Consider the following 14,914-nt stretch of genomic DNA (forward strand, 5'->3'; position numbering starts at 1 on the left):
CACACACACACAGTGAGGAAAGAAAAAGGTGTGAGAGATATGTCATGTTTTCTTTTTTGGGTGGGTGTTCTTTTTTTCGACCTCTGTGTATGTAATAGAGTCCTAGAAAGAGATTTAATGACTCAGCTGTTGTGATCAACGGCAATGCCCTCATTTCACTGTGAGAGGATCACGGTTTCTGGGCCTCCATTAGCAATGACATCATTGGAAACAGTTGCGCACAGCAGCCTTTCATGAGTTTGTTCAATGTTTCATGTATCACAGCTATATTATTATATCATCAGAAAGGATCTCAAAACTATAAGCACAAAGTCAAAATCAAACATTTGACACTGTATAGTTTGGTCATTTTCTGAATGAGGTGGCCACAAATTGTCAGTCGTTCACTACCGTTTGGCACTGGACTGACGTGAAATGTGGCCGGCCTGGTCTGTGGCCACAAGTCGCTCACAAGTGGTTGGTAATTGAAGGAGGGAAAACACGGTACAAAGGTAGTCCTTAAAGAACAAACATCCACGGACATCGCCTTTGTAATTAATTTAGTCTGTAACATTGATCATTACTTCAACAGGTACGTTATTGACACACCAATAAAGTACTCGACTCAGTGTCTCGACTCAGATTGAAACCAAGTTTTTTGGGGGGCTTTGAGCAAACATTGCTAGCCACTGCACCTCCATGCCACTGAGACATATTTCATCAGATAAACAACGTATCGTGTAAAAAGGTCAATATGATGTGATTATACTGTAGGTCAGAGTATAATTTATTCGATTGGGTTGATTATAGCTGTGGTTATTTTGTAAATATACATATATATACTGATATATATCAGAAAGGCATAATGCGGGAAAGCCAAAGGATGTTGTGTTTGTTTTTTTCAGATGATGTGCTGGTTTTGGCATCATCACATGAGGGCGTGTACCAGAAGAGTTCTCTGTCAAGTGTGAAACCAGTGTCTGGTTTCACACATTTTGTCCTGATGTGAGTAGGTATTGTGGGATTAGATTGTGGACAGGTGGCTGCAGCAACGAGGTTGCTGTCGTGTTCTGATCTGTTGTAGTGAAGCTGAACTGAGCTTTCTGTTTTCTGGTTGGTCTCCGTCCCCACACCCATATGGTTCTGACCTTTGGATCAGAATGAGATCACAGCTGGTCTTTCTCTGTGTGGGTGGTGCGCCTCAATCTTCTTGATGGAGTAACGATCTCAACCATATGGGAGGTACTCAATCATGCTCAAAGTTGCAAGGCGCCATTTGAAGAGGTTACATTTAGAAGAGGAGGTATGAAGACTCTCGGTTGTACAAACTAAGCAGAAAAGAAGATGGATGTTGTTGGACATCGACTTGGGCTTTATTTTGTGTGTGTGTTTGAAAGTGTTGTTCTTCTTTCAAAATTAAACCCATAATAACATACACTTAAATCAAGATACGAACCACCTCAGCTATCATCACATTCTGTGTCAGATATTCATTGTCTTGTGTGAAACTATGACAGTTCACACTCTTCTCAATGCATCTCTTTGCTTCACCCTTTGTTTGCAATTCATGTGCTGTATCAATCAAATGTTACATGCTGAGATCAGACAGGTAACATTTGAAGGTCGAACTTTGTGGTTTGGTTTTACATGTGGAAACAAAATCACATAGCTTTTGGAGTGTAACCGGCACTGGTCAGCTGTGTGTGGACAGAAACAGCTGAATATTAGCACTTTGTTTAAATCGAACCTGTTGATTCCAAGAGAGAGATATTTATATGATGACCTGCTTCTACTGCAGAAAGTCCTCAGAGCAGCAATCCTCATCAGTGCCACTATATGCTACAGCAGATGTTTTCCTTGCAGAGGGAAAGAACGATTCAGGATCAGGCTCGAGCCCAAAAAGACTTCGTATTTATAATAATCTGAGAACCTTCCAAGAACGGCCTGTTCTGTCAACTGCAGCGTGATTTGGATTATTGAACTGTTTTGGTTTGCAGGGGTTGCACTGGGGCCTCAGCCAGAAAAGCTCCCATGAGGGAGAACAGCAGGGGGAATACTGTAATAGATTCTCTCCCATGTTTACTGAAAACTCTGCAAAGTGTTTTACCGCTGAGATGAAACAGCATCCTGACAGCATACTCCACATACTCAAAATGTATAGGTTTCTCCAACTCTCTCTTTCTTCAAATGGGAATGCCCATCAGGGGGATGTTATTGATTTTACAAACTTAAGCTTTCCACAACAGCGTTGTGCAAGTTTATTATTTAAAAAATTAACAAGTGTATTAATCATAAATCATAGATACTCGATGTCCAACTGATCAAATGTAGAAAGAAACTTTGCACCCTGACAGACTTTCATGAGAAGAAAAAAAAAAGCCCTGATATTTTCAGAAGTCGTTCAAATGCTCTTCATCAAAGGTGACAGGTAGATAAAAGACGTTATTTTGAAGTGAAATTTCAGATCAACAAAAATAAGCAAAAATACCACAAAGCCAGAGTTAAACAAAGCTAAGTTCACTCATCAAAGGAAATATAGTGTAAATACAAATGAAAGATTTCTTGAAACAAAGACGTATGAAACACACAATCATAACAAAGATCTTACAGAAACACAAACAATAAAAACGATAATGAACAAAAATTGTTTCTTCACAACAAAGACTAACAATTCCTTCTTCCACATCGTTTTCTATTTTTTGCTGAGCAGGGCTTAGAAATCCATCTTTAACCACCGGCAAGCAAAACCACATGAAAGACTGGTAACTAAATTATGTACACTCTTATTTGTAAACTGTTTCTGACCTTCATTTAGACATGTAAGATTTCTGAGACACAAGTTCTGTTAAAACACATATTACCTAAAGTTACACATAAAGTGATAGAATAAACAAAAATACAAAGACACATGAGACAAAGTGCCATTTAAACAAATGCTCAAGAACAATAACAAGATCCTTCAGACAGATATTTCAATTTCACATTCAATTTTCCCTGGGTAATCAGTTCGGACAGTTTCAGGTCTGGTTGGAATTGATTCCAGGTTGATGGTGAAGAATAAAATTAATCTGTTTTTATTGATTCTGTACGAACCCAGGCAATACAAATAGTGATGACATCTTGAGAGCGTAGGTTGTTGTAAACAAAACTGAACCAATAAGTCCTTCAAATAATCAATATGAGAGTGTTTAGTTTAGAAACAAAATAATTAACTACTAACATGACGTGGCGGATGGTAAAACTACTATGTGTCATTATTATAGCTGCAAATGTAACTGTTACTGTACTGTGCTTTCCACGGATATGTGTTCCACAAACGAAGCTGCATTAGTTGTCGTGTCAGTATTCCTTGGTCAAATGAGTAAAGTCTGATACAGACTGGAACAGCACATGACACACACAGTGTTCAACCTAGACCATCAACTCCACATCAAACATCAAAAACCTCTCATACCTAACCGCCATGACTTCAGATTGTTCCCACTTCTCATGATGCTTCGTCAGCAAGATAACTGAAAACGTCATTTTTGGTAAATACAATGGGGGGAAACCACAACTATTAACGTCTGAGTTAAACTGCATTATCCACTGCCCCGAGCGCAGTACAGGGATTGTGGGAAAAGAGCTCTTATAAAGAACTCTGCAGACATGGCTGAAGTTATTCTCAATCTCATTTTCAAGTTTGATCGTGTAATGAAGGCTGTGAGTTCGAAAAACAAATGTCTTGACTGAGGAAAAATATAGTATATAGTGTGTTACTATCAGAGTAAAATGGCACCAAGCCCATGTTTGAAATAGCATTTACAAATTCATCTGTGCCTTGATTTGGGAAGTAAGTCTAATTTCATTGGAAATAAAAGTCTTTTCCTGAACTGCATCCCGGAAACTGTAAAATGGACGATACTCTCTTCAGACCTTAAGGACAAGACAGCAGCTGTGTGTTCTTATGTGTGTGTGTGTGTGTGTGTGTGTGTGTGTGTGTGTGTGTGTGTGTGTGTGTGTGTGTGTGTGTGTGTGTCTAATGAGAGGGCTGGAGGTCTGAGCCTAACTTGTAAACAGGCCTGTGAATGTAACTAACGGTTTCCTCTGTTGTCGGCCAAAACCACAAAAGCCCTACAAGCCTGCCTTGGATTTAGGGTGAAGTTCTCCACCTAGCAACAAGCGGACTCCGCACAAAGCTGGGAGGTCCCGATGTTCCTGTCAACGCTTTTAAGGGTGTACAAGCGTTAGAGACAATTGATCCATGTATTTCCACTATTAATTTGAGCTTGGGCTGTTTAACACTAATTTTAGGGGAAGAAAGTTGTTTTTGTGACAGAGCCACTATTCAGAACTGTGTCCTGCAAATACAGCAACATTTGGATCCTTCTGATGTTATCGGTGGAAACCGGTGAACAACACAGTGCCTGTGACTTTGTAATTTTGTAACGTCTCTGTCTGCTGTGGAGGTTTGTAAATCATCTTCGTTTTGGAACATTAGTGACTTAAGGTCATTTAAAGCAACATGAAACAATTGCCCAAATAATTCACTTTAACCAGGTTTTGAGTCAGTCGCAAAGTATTTTCTTGTCAATTAAAGGGCACAGAGTAATATGTGGTAATAGATGGATCACAACTATCATGCGCTCATCTTGTGATTTACAATTATTTATTTTGCAAAACTTTGTCACGACTTGTGAGTTCTTTTTTCTTTTTTTCTTTTTTGCTGTCAGCTCTTTGTAGGAGCCGTATCTTCTCAATTTAGTTAAGAGCTCTTATGTGATCTCAGTGTCAAACTCCTGATGAATCAGTGCAAATATTTACCTTAAGTCTTATTACATGAGGACAGAATCAAATCAGCAAGTGAAAAAAGGTGAAGACCTTATGATGCCTTTAGTCCCAAAATTCTTTTGATCAAGATGAATGTCTTCGTGGTATGATTCGCTGATCCAAACCAAAGTTGAATAAGTAATAAAAGGCAGCTGTGTAGTCTGGTTTGCTTTACACTCACATTAACGTTGGGCCAAAAGATGAAAACAGTTCACATGCTTTACAGTTTTTAATGACTGCAGTGCAACTTTCATAACTTCCACTATGCAAAAACTTTTTGATATATCCATTGCAATGCATGTTGGATTATTGTAGTTACATACAGCTTATAAAATATTGAAAAGATTCAAAATTATTCTTGAAACTTTTTATCGCTATTTATACACTATACTATTCTATTAGCTGGTTGTGAAATGGTTTACTTGTGTGTTGCTCAACCCTTTCTATGTCTTGCACTTTTTAATCTCACAGGCACATGAAGAACCAATCAATAGAAAGCTGACTGGGATCCACAAATACCTAATAAAATGCCTTAAAAGATCGGTGACATAATGTTAAACGATGTACATAATTGAAAACAGTTTTGTTCAGCAGATTCCGTCTTCGTTGTAACAATACTTTAGGCTGTACGTCTACCTGTGTTTATCCCGCTCTTCACCCACCTTTTGTTGGATATCAGCTAATATGTCTATGCAGCACAGCCAGACAGACACTGTAGGAAGAATCTGGGTTAATTTCTGAACATGAAACTTCCCTCCACATGTTCAGAATCGAAGGCGCTGTCTTGTTGAGATGCCCACCGAGCACCAGTGGGCATCAGTTTTCTGATGCAGGCCAAATGATGCTGCAACTTGGTTTTGTGAAACACAAGGTTTAATTTAGCCTGTTGCCTGACCGTCCAGATCAGTCAAACATGTCATGCCTATTCTAGGAGCGGACACAGTTGGAAGGTCCAATCCTGGGTGCTGATAATCAGGCGCTAATACGGCAGCAGATAACTTCAAATAAAAGTCAATAGGGAGAGCAAAGAAAAGCTGTTTGGTTTGATGTGTTTTTATCATCCCATACTCTGCTGCTCAGCCTACAGACACTTGCTCTTTACAAATCTGAGTCCATCTAGGAAAATAAAGAGACGAGTTTTCAAAAAGAATTGCTACAACAAAACATGATCTATCAAACAGAAGTTTCCTCATGTTTTGGGTTCAGTTGAAATATTTGCCTTGGTCATATCTTACATAATTGCATCGTTCTGTATAGGCTTTATGTCTGTGTGCACACAGATGTGATAGCTATTTCAGCAGTCCTGATCATAGTAGCTCTTAATATAGCTGTTTGGACACAGGAGAGAGAGAGAGAGATTCATAGCAGATTGTTTTGACTGGTTGTTTCTAAGGTAAAGGTTTGGTTTCAGAGAAGAGGAATGCCCAGAACTTTAATGGTTTCAACCGGCCAAGGTTTCATTCTCTTCAGGATGATACATGAAGATAATCCTGTCTGACTACAAAATACATAATGAAAACAAAAATGAAATTATCTGCATTGAAGCCACAGATATAAAATAAATAATATTGCTTTGGAGTTTGGCTGAAGAAGTGTCATCCACTAAAACACATAGTTTTTCATTACAATTTGACACTGAAATCCCTCTAAGGGTTCAATGTGCAGGTCAGTCATATATTTAGGTGTGATTTCACCAAAATTTTTGTAGATAAACATTCAATTACACTTTCTTAACTGAAAAACAGTCAGCCTGGAGGTAATGATGGAAAATATTTCACTTGCCATCTGCCAGTGCAATGGCTGCCTGAATGCATGAGGTCAATACAGCAGAATCACTGTCATTCCTCAGTGCTGTGTCATCTGGCTCTGCAGTACCTGTCCCTTCAAGAGAAACTCAGCCAGGTGGCAATTGCTAAAAACTTTAATTCTCTATTTTATGAACGTTCACTTAATAAAACTCTGCAGCTGAGTGCAGTATGTCTAAAGATGCTGCTGTTACCACTGCTCGTGAATGTGTGCCTGGTTTTGGATCTTTATGGTTCTGAACATTAGGAATGTGATGGAGGCCTGATGTACATGTGTGAGGGAGAAGGGTTCACACCCCAAATCACTTCAACAACAAGAACTCATCCTGCAAAGTAGAGCCGTCATTGGAACGGTCCCCAATGTGCCCCGGTTAGATTTGTTGATTTTCACTTTTGGGGGGAAAGAATGCACGTCTTTTTATTCTGTTATAAGGATATATCTAGTTTAGTGACCATATTTGGGGAAAAAGCCCAACAAACTGATCTGTCCGATGAGTGTGGTTGTACCATGTCAATTATTATAACATTTTTCATTTTCACTTTGCCTCCTCCTGCCATGACTTCACGTGTACCCGGTGGACAGTTTCATCCCTGTGAAGAAGTCTGTGTGAGTGACTTCTGGTAAAACTGGATCCAGACATACCACCAGTCTGAAACACACAAGACATGGTGTCACCTGGAAAATATGACAGTAGATTTATTGAGGGAACACAGTGCACATGGAGATGCAAACATACAAGAGTTTCCAGGACAGGACTGTTCTACTGAGACGTTTAGCGACTGGATTGTGTACATGACTGTTGAAGAAATGGAAGAAATATATTTAGAATCTTCTTTCAAAATAATAGAAACATGTTTTAATTTAATGTTTTTATCATGGAGAACAAATGAAAAAAGTGTTACAAGATGAACTATGTCAAGTGTGGGAGGATGAGCCCTTCTTCTCCAACACCACTTGCTTCGTCACTCCAAGTTCCTAATGTTTTTCACATTAAAAGTTGTTTTGTTAAAGCTGTTGGGATCTGTGTCCAATTTTTTTCATATATATAGTCTGTATTACTCTATATGAACGGCCAAAAATTAAAATGTATTATCAATAAAATAAAAAAAACAACCTAATAATTTCTCTACCTTTACTTTTTTCCTCATAATTTGTTTTTAACAGTTAAACCAAAAGAGTTTATAGTGTGAAAAGGCTTTACTGGTGCCAAATAGATCTCATGCCCAGTTATATAAAATATCTGATATTGTATTTGTCAACTGCCAGACTTCCAAATCCGGTATTGTCTTCATATAGGGGACATGAAACATATAGATATTACCGACACTATTGTAAGTAATTTTCAACATTATGTCTCTTATTTTACCTTTTTTTGGAATAAAGAATTTCCTATATCAATTAAGAACCAATTGTCAAAAACCACATCTCATTCTATTGCCAACAAATCATAAATGATTTGAAGTTTCCTCTTTATTCCATAAAAAAAGTAGTTTTTTACCTCTTTGACTTGTGCTAAAATGCACTGACTACTACACTCGTTTCTATAATCACAATACATAAACAGATCTGTCACATGTCATCTTGAGTAAGAAAATACATTGAATCTCCTTTATGTGAGTGTTACCTGATTTCAAATCAGGCTGGTCATCTTCTAGTTCAGATGCTATCGGTTTAGTCTGCGGGGAAGTCTGCAGTGAGTCCATTAGTTTGATGTCTGACATCGACTTGTTTCTTTGTTTGTTTTCTCTTTCCCTGCCCTCGCCTTTTCTCTCTTTCTATTCCATAACCCGAAACAGAATGACGCAAAGCTGCCCGGTTCTGCAGGTTTCTTCATGGAAAAGGAGTTTTTTCCCTTTCTACCTATGCTTACTCATGTGAAATAATTGATTTGGTTCAAGTGCCTCTAAATGACTAATGTTATTGGCTCTGTACAAATACAAATAAAATGTAATTGAATTATTATGATAATCATAACAACAAAAATACCACAATATGAAGACACAACAACACATATTACTGTCATTTGAAAAGCAACACAAGGACTTAACACATCTGTTAAGACTGGGGAGTTCTTGACCGACATATTGTGTTTGTCCCCCTGCTCAAGACACCTGAAAATAGGTTTGCGTGTCTCTCATTTCCTTAGTGGAGAATGATTCTACTCCACAGTCTTTTGTCTCTGAGTGATGTATCCCTCTGGTCTGTTCGGTAGGAGAGCAGCACCCATTGGAATGGATGCTCGTGTTCCATTATTAAAAACTGTGAGATGACACAAGACAGGCTCATGCTTCCTTTATTATAGCACCACTCCAAGTCCACTGTGCACAATGATTTCCATTACATTACAGATTTGATCACCATTTGATCAGTGTTACAGGTCCATCTATTTTGATACTGAGTTTGAATTTATTAATTCTACTAATTTTTACATAACAGCAAACATTTCTTTTTTTTTATCAAGGTAGATAATATGTGACGATAAAGACATATAATGTTACGCCATTATTCAATATATTGCACTTATAAACTCCATCCAGCGAACTGAGTCACATCCGCTGTGGTGAAAGACACTGAAGTTTGACGGACTTCTTTCCCTTTGCAATAAGACATCTCTGTTTAACCACAGCTGATTATTCAATGAAGTCAGAAATGAGGAGGGTTTGTCCCATTTCCTATTTTGTAATCAGACACAGATGTTCAACCCAAATGAAACATAGCTCGGAAAAGAACCAGCGAGAGAAAAGAAACCCCAAAAGGTTTTACTGACAAGATGGGAAATCGTTTGATCCTCACTCTTTTCAGTACCATAAAATGACACTGGCGAGTAATAACTTTTTTGTCTTTTTGGATTCCAGCTTTTTGTCTGTATCCATATTGAAGACATTTGAATTTTTTTTGTCACTTTTTAAAATTATATTTTTGTTATTTTCATTCGCAGATGTTGACTTGGAAGACAAAGCAGAAATATAAAGCTGAGACATGTTTTTTCATTCTTTTTTCTTTGTAGCTTGAGGTGAGTTTGGCCAGTCATGCTCGGTACTTGCATATTTGATCCATGTTCAGAAGATGGGATCAAATATAAATACGATGAAGCACTCGCAAGCAAAAGACCCAATCGGGAGGCAGCAGCTGGTAGGACAATTTATTTCCATCCAATCGAAGGATCTTCATCATAGAGTAGGACAAAGGTCCCACCTCTCTGCAGAAGCTTGTTACGTTGAACTCTGTGGTGAGAAATGCACAAGAATAACATTAATTGGTTATTAAAGACCCATCATTCTTCATCGACAGCAATCTGATTGTTACCGTCTCCACAAGAGCGTGTTTTCTGCACGAGTCCAGGCTGCTTTGATTTGACATCATGTACCATATGTTAGTCACATAAATCATTACAGGAAACACTCCAACCACATTTCAATGTTTGTCCAATCAAAACAGTCTGCAAAAAGCTCTCCTCCTCTCGTATACAGAAGTCTGCATTCACCATTAGGTGCCTTGCAGGTGCTGTGGTGAAAAACGGAGGCAGTGGAAACCACAACACCCCTTTGTGCTTTCATTCAGGCCTTTAGAAGAGCTTTTCTCAATCCAGACTTCGGGCCTTGGCAGACGGGAGCTGCGGTAGCTGTCGGGCTACTTACTAGACGATGAGGTGTATGTTTTTGCGGAAGTGTTTTTCTGTCTGTCTGTCTGTCTCACTGGTACATGGCTCAGCTGCCGGCTGCATCATAGGTCGGGAAACAAGAGCACACGTTCACTCTGCCAGAACCAGTGAACCGAAGCCACACATCAGGTCATTTCTGCTCGGTGGCTGTGTGATTCACATCTTGGCCCGTGGCTGCCGAGGTTTCTGCGCTGCAATATAATCTGAAATTTTGGGTAGGAAAGGGGAGACTGGAGAGAGGAACAGCGTGTGCTTCTGGCTCCTCTGGCACTTGTACCTCCTTCACAGATGTTCTTAGCACTCTCCATGCTTCTTCGCTAACCCACTTTCCTCACATCCAAGCAGCATTTCACTTGAATTCCTCCTCTGAGTCCCTCCTCCGGCCCCCATTCTTTCTCTCTGACTCGCCTCACCCTACTGCAGCCCCTCCCAGGTTCATATACAGCACAGAGGGGCGACCATGTTCAAAGGGGCTATGAGAGCCTCCCATCACATTTTCCACAATTCTTCTGCCCCACTGACAGCGGGGGATTGTCAGACATCCCCTGGAGTTCACACATAACTCACCATTATTGTACTTGTTGAATGGCAAGATTTACATTCTATGCACACGTGCAAGCAATTCGCTCCTCATAGACATGATATATGAATCGTGTCAATATCCCCAGTGCAAAAAACATTGTATGTGCACCAAAGTTAGATGGGCTTCCTGGATTCCATGACCCTCCAAAGTTAAAATTAGCTCTGAAAAAAAAACCCTCAACCAGCATCCGTGAAGTAGCACTAAAACACAAGATCATTTTACTGGAATCGGCCTCCTCCCTTTTCCCTTCACTAACTAACAAAATCCGGCTGGCAAACATTTGACGAGTATTGATGGCAGAGAACTTTTACCACACATTCTTTTTTCTCAAAATGTAAGTTATTATTTGTTGAATGCTAAACTTCCATCTGTACTAAAAAAGTTATCATGTCTGTATATTGTTTAGTTAAATCATGGCTCATTCTAAAACCTTCCTCTTTTTTCTTTGTTGCTTTGAAATCACATTGGCTTCTGAAATGTATATTTTTTAGTTTAAAAAGTAGTCATCGCCTCCCTTTCAATAGCTTCTGAAGGTGGCTGCTGTCTTCTCTTTGTGGTTCTCACCTTGAATCTTGTTTGCTTCCAGGTAGAGGTACTGCAGCGTGGTTGGGACCGTGGGAATGGAAGTGAGTTTGTTATAAGAAAGATCCAGCTCCACCAGGCTGGAGGAGTTAAAAACACCCGAGTGGATGCCTCGGTTCTTCAGACCACAGTGACTCAGACGAAGATACTTCAGGTCGAGGAACCCGAAGAAACTGTCTTCATCCAGGCCAGAGAGTGAGTTGTTTGACAGGTAGAGCTGCTGGACAGAGGGAGGTAAATATCTTGGGATGGATGAAAACAGATTTCCACTCAGGTCCAGAAGACTGAGACTTCCCAGACCTGTGAGAATTAAGGAGCATAATTAGAAATGCACACATCAAGACATAAATAAAGATATTTATACTTCAAACACAGATTAAATCAGTGTGAGCACTCTCAACGCTAATGTCTGTTACATTAGGTTACATATCAGGTGAGGATCTGCACTTTTAATTTCTTTTACAAGCAATTCTGATATTGTTTGTGTAAATACTACAATGTAACGTATCACTGACAGCTTTCTTCATATGTTCATTATTGCAACTGCATGTTGTGGTTAGCACTGGCGCCTCATAGTGAGACTGACGAAAGTGTGAGATCAGTTGGGTTTCAGACTTTCTGTGCTGAGTTAGCATGTTGTCCCTGCCTGCCCTTTTTTTTTCTCTTTTCACAATACCGTGGTTTCCTCCCACAGTCCAAAAACATGCAGCTGAAGGAAATTGATCATGAGAAGTGTGAATGTTAGACTAGTGAACACTGCCTTCAGCCATCAACCAAGATGCATCGAAGATATAGAAGAGCGAAGGAATTAGGTATGACTCATGATGCGTGCCGCATTGAGCAAACATGCAAAACTATACTTTAACCTCTTGAGGAAACGCAGTGTCTCATTCTCAGGTGACAGCAGGTGAGAAAAATGTGACTGACTCATCATAACAATACCTTTGAGCTCTCCGTCTGAGATGGTCTGCAGCCGGTTTCCCTGCAGCAGCAGCACCGTCAGGTTATGCAAGTGCTGGAAAGCTCCTGAGCCGATGCTGCTGATTCGGTTGTGAGCCAATCGCAGCTGTTTGAGTCCAGCCGGTAGACCACTGGGGACTGACCTCAGGCGGTTGTGGTTGGCAAAAAGGTAACGCAGCTGGGTCTGGTTCTGCAGAGAGGCCCGTTCGAACTTATCACTCTGGATCTGGTTGTGGTCCAGGATCAGCCAGTATAAACCAGTAACATTGGCCAGGACAGAGGAGGACAGGGATGAGATGTTGTTTGCCTGGAAAAACACGAGACAGGTATTATTGTTTCACTCTTTTTATACAGAAACACTATTCCTACAGTGTCGTGAAAAGCAGCTGAAGTTAAAGATCCGTAATGTCAACAGGAAAAGAGAAACCACCTCAGGTATAAGTGGCAGACCACTTTACAGCAACACACACTAAAGAACGTGTGTCAGTGTTTGTCCTACCTGGAGAAAAAGGTATTGCGTCGTGACCGGCAGGCTGTCGGGGATGTGTGCCAGACCTCTGTGGTCACAATAGAGAGCAGTGGGCCACTGGATTGGGCAGTCACACTGGTGCGGGCAGCCCTGCGGGTTGTTAGTTCTGAACCAGGCCGGGTCCATTCGGCCCTGCAGACTCATCACGCTGGGCTCACCTAGCAGGCGGTTGATCCACAGCGGGACGCCGCCGTAGTCCATGTCGTGGTCAACAGTGGCCCGCGCAGAGCCAAAAGCACAGAGCAGCACCAGCATGCAGCCACACAGGAGAGCCATGAAAACAACTGGTGACACATGGGATGAAGTATTTCAGCAGAAATGAAGGGTTCATAAAAGATTGACAGATTGACTTTAAAGACAAATTCTGTCATTTTATCTCTCTGATTAAAACAGCTATGCTGAATGGACGACCTTGAAATCCATTAACATTCCAATAAAGTTTTATTGTCGACCCCTCAGACTTCACTTGTAATTTCATCAACAGAGCCACAGGAAAACATTTAAATGCACCTTTTGAAAAGCTGTAAAATAAAAATATTTATATAATAGTCACAACAGATTTACTAGTACTTTATTTTTCTTCTGACCTTACAATGAGGTAAAATTTCCATTTGTTCAAAACTCTCGCTTATGGTTCAATTCAGTCAAAAGTGAATGACAGTTAATGAGGTTGATATGTCAGTGTGTCAAAATGCCAACATAGCAAAGGGTTAGTGGTGGTCAAAACAGTTTTAATCTGTTCCTCTGGGAGTTTCTTTACATGTCACAAATTGCCACTCATGTTTACTCTTGTCTCATGAAAGACTTTGTAGCTGCAGTACCCCTTTAAGAACCGACTTGACCTTAGTGAAAGTATCGAATATGAAAAAGACAAAAAACCTCAGTAATGTCCAAACAAAACAGTTTTCTATTGTTGTCATTGGCTGGTTTTTTTATCCCCTCTGTCATAAATTGAAAAATTAGAATCAAATGGTTGAAAAACTGTAAAGCATTGTTTTGAAATGCAGCACAAGCAGATGTGATTTCTTCTGCGTTCACTTCTCTCTGTGATCAAACTTTGCCTATCAACATGAGGAATAGAATCCTCCCCTCACACATGGCTACAGTAACACCCTCGCAGATGGTCTGCACAGAAAGACCATGCATGAACCGTGCTATTATATAACTGAGATCTAGGATTATCAGGAAGGATTAGTTCCCCTCCTCACTACAGAGTAGCACATTATCACAGCATTGCAATGATATGACTGTTGCAGGAAAACACATTCTATTGCAATCAAGTCAAGTTTTGCCTGTCTTGCACAGGAAAGGGTGACAAACAGATTAGAAACAAGTAGCAAAATGACACATACCTGTTTGTTCAGGAGCAACACAGCAGAGACAGGATGTCCTAAATTCCAAATGAAACCCCCGGGAGCTGTATGTCAACGTGTTTCCATGTGTTTGTGTGTGTTTTTAAGCTACCAGCAATGTTTGTCCTACTGTCTAATGCATTCCTCTTCTTCAAACACTGCCCACATCCCAGACCCCAGACCTCCTACATAATCTTCACACACTCATGTCTTCTTGCCCCCCTTCTCACAGCCCTCGGTTAACAGTTTGACACACTTTTGGTGTAAACATGTTTGCTGACACTGGAAAGATTTAAAAAAAGAAAAAGAAAAAGAGGAGAAAGAAATAAAAGAAATCAGGAATAACTGGTATTGGAGAGCATTTCAATAATGGAGAGCAAGTGTTGGAATCTTTTGATCAGTGTGTGTGCGTGCGTGCGTGCGTGTGTGTGTCTTGCAGTATATGGTACTCTTTGCCTCAAGGCACTGAAGCCACAAAGTACCTGGGGAGCCAAAGAGACCATTCTCTCTCTCGCTCTCTCGCTCTCTCGCTCTCTCTCTCTCTCTCTCTCTCTCTCTCTCTCTCTCTCTCTCTCTCTCTCTCTCTCTCTCTCTCTCTCTCTCTCTCTCTCTCTCTGTATGTGTGTGTGTGTATCTGGCAGAAGAGAGAAAAA

At 40.2% G+C, this 14,914-nt stretch overlaps 1 protein-coding gene across 1 annotated transcript; it reads right to left on the reverse strand.

Annotated features, from left to right (window-relative positions):
• Positions 1-8,871: 8,871 nt before the first annotated feature.
• LOC308128897 (lumican) lies at positions 8,872-14,698 on the reverse strand. Its single transcript, XM_080494607.1, has 5 exons — positions 14,262-14,698; positions 12,880-13,193; positions 12,363-12,687; positions 11,403-11,720; positions 8,872-9,818 (listed from the first exon to the last, which is right to left on the reverse strand). The coding sequence occupies exons 2-5, from the start codon at positions 13,183-13,185 to the stop codon at positions 9,667-9,669; spliced, it is 1,101 nt and encodes a 366-aa protein (XP_080350733.1). The 5' UTR covers positions 13,186-13,193; positions 14,262-14,698; the 3' UTR covers positions 8,872-9,666.
• Between the last annotated feature and the right edge of the window lie 216 nt (positions 14,699-14,914).

This window comes from Blennius ocellaris (assembly GCF_963422515.1).
Source record: "Blennius ocellaris genome assembly, chromosome: 4".
In the NCBI taxonomy this organism is placed as follows: Eukaryota; Metazoa; Chordata; class Actinopteri; order Blenniiformes; family Blenniidae; genus Blennius; species Blennius ocellaris.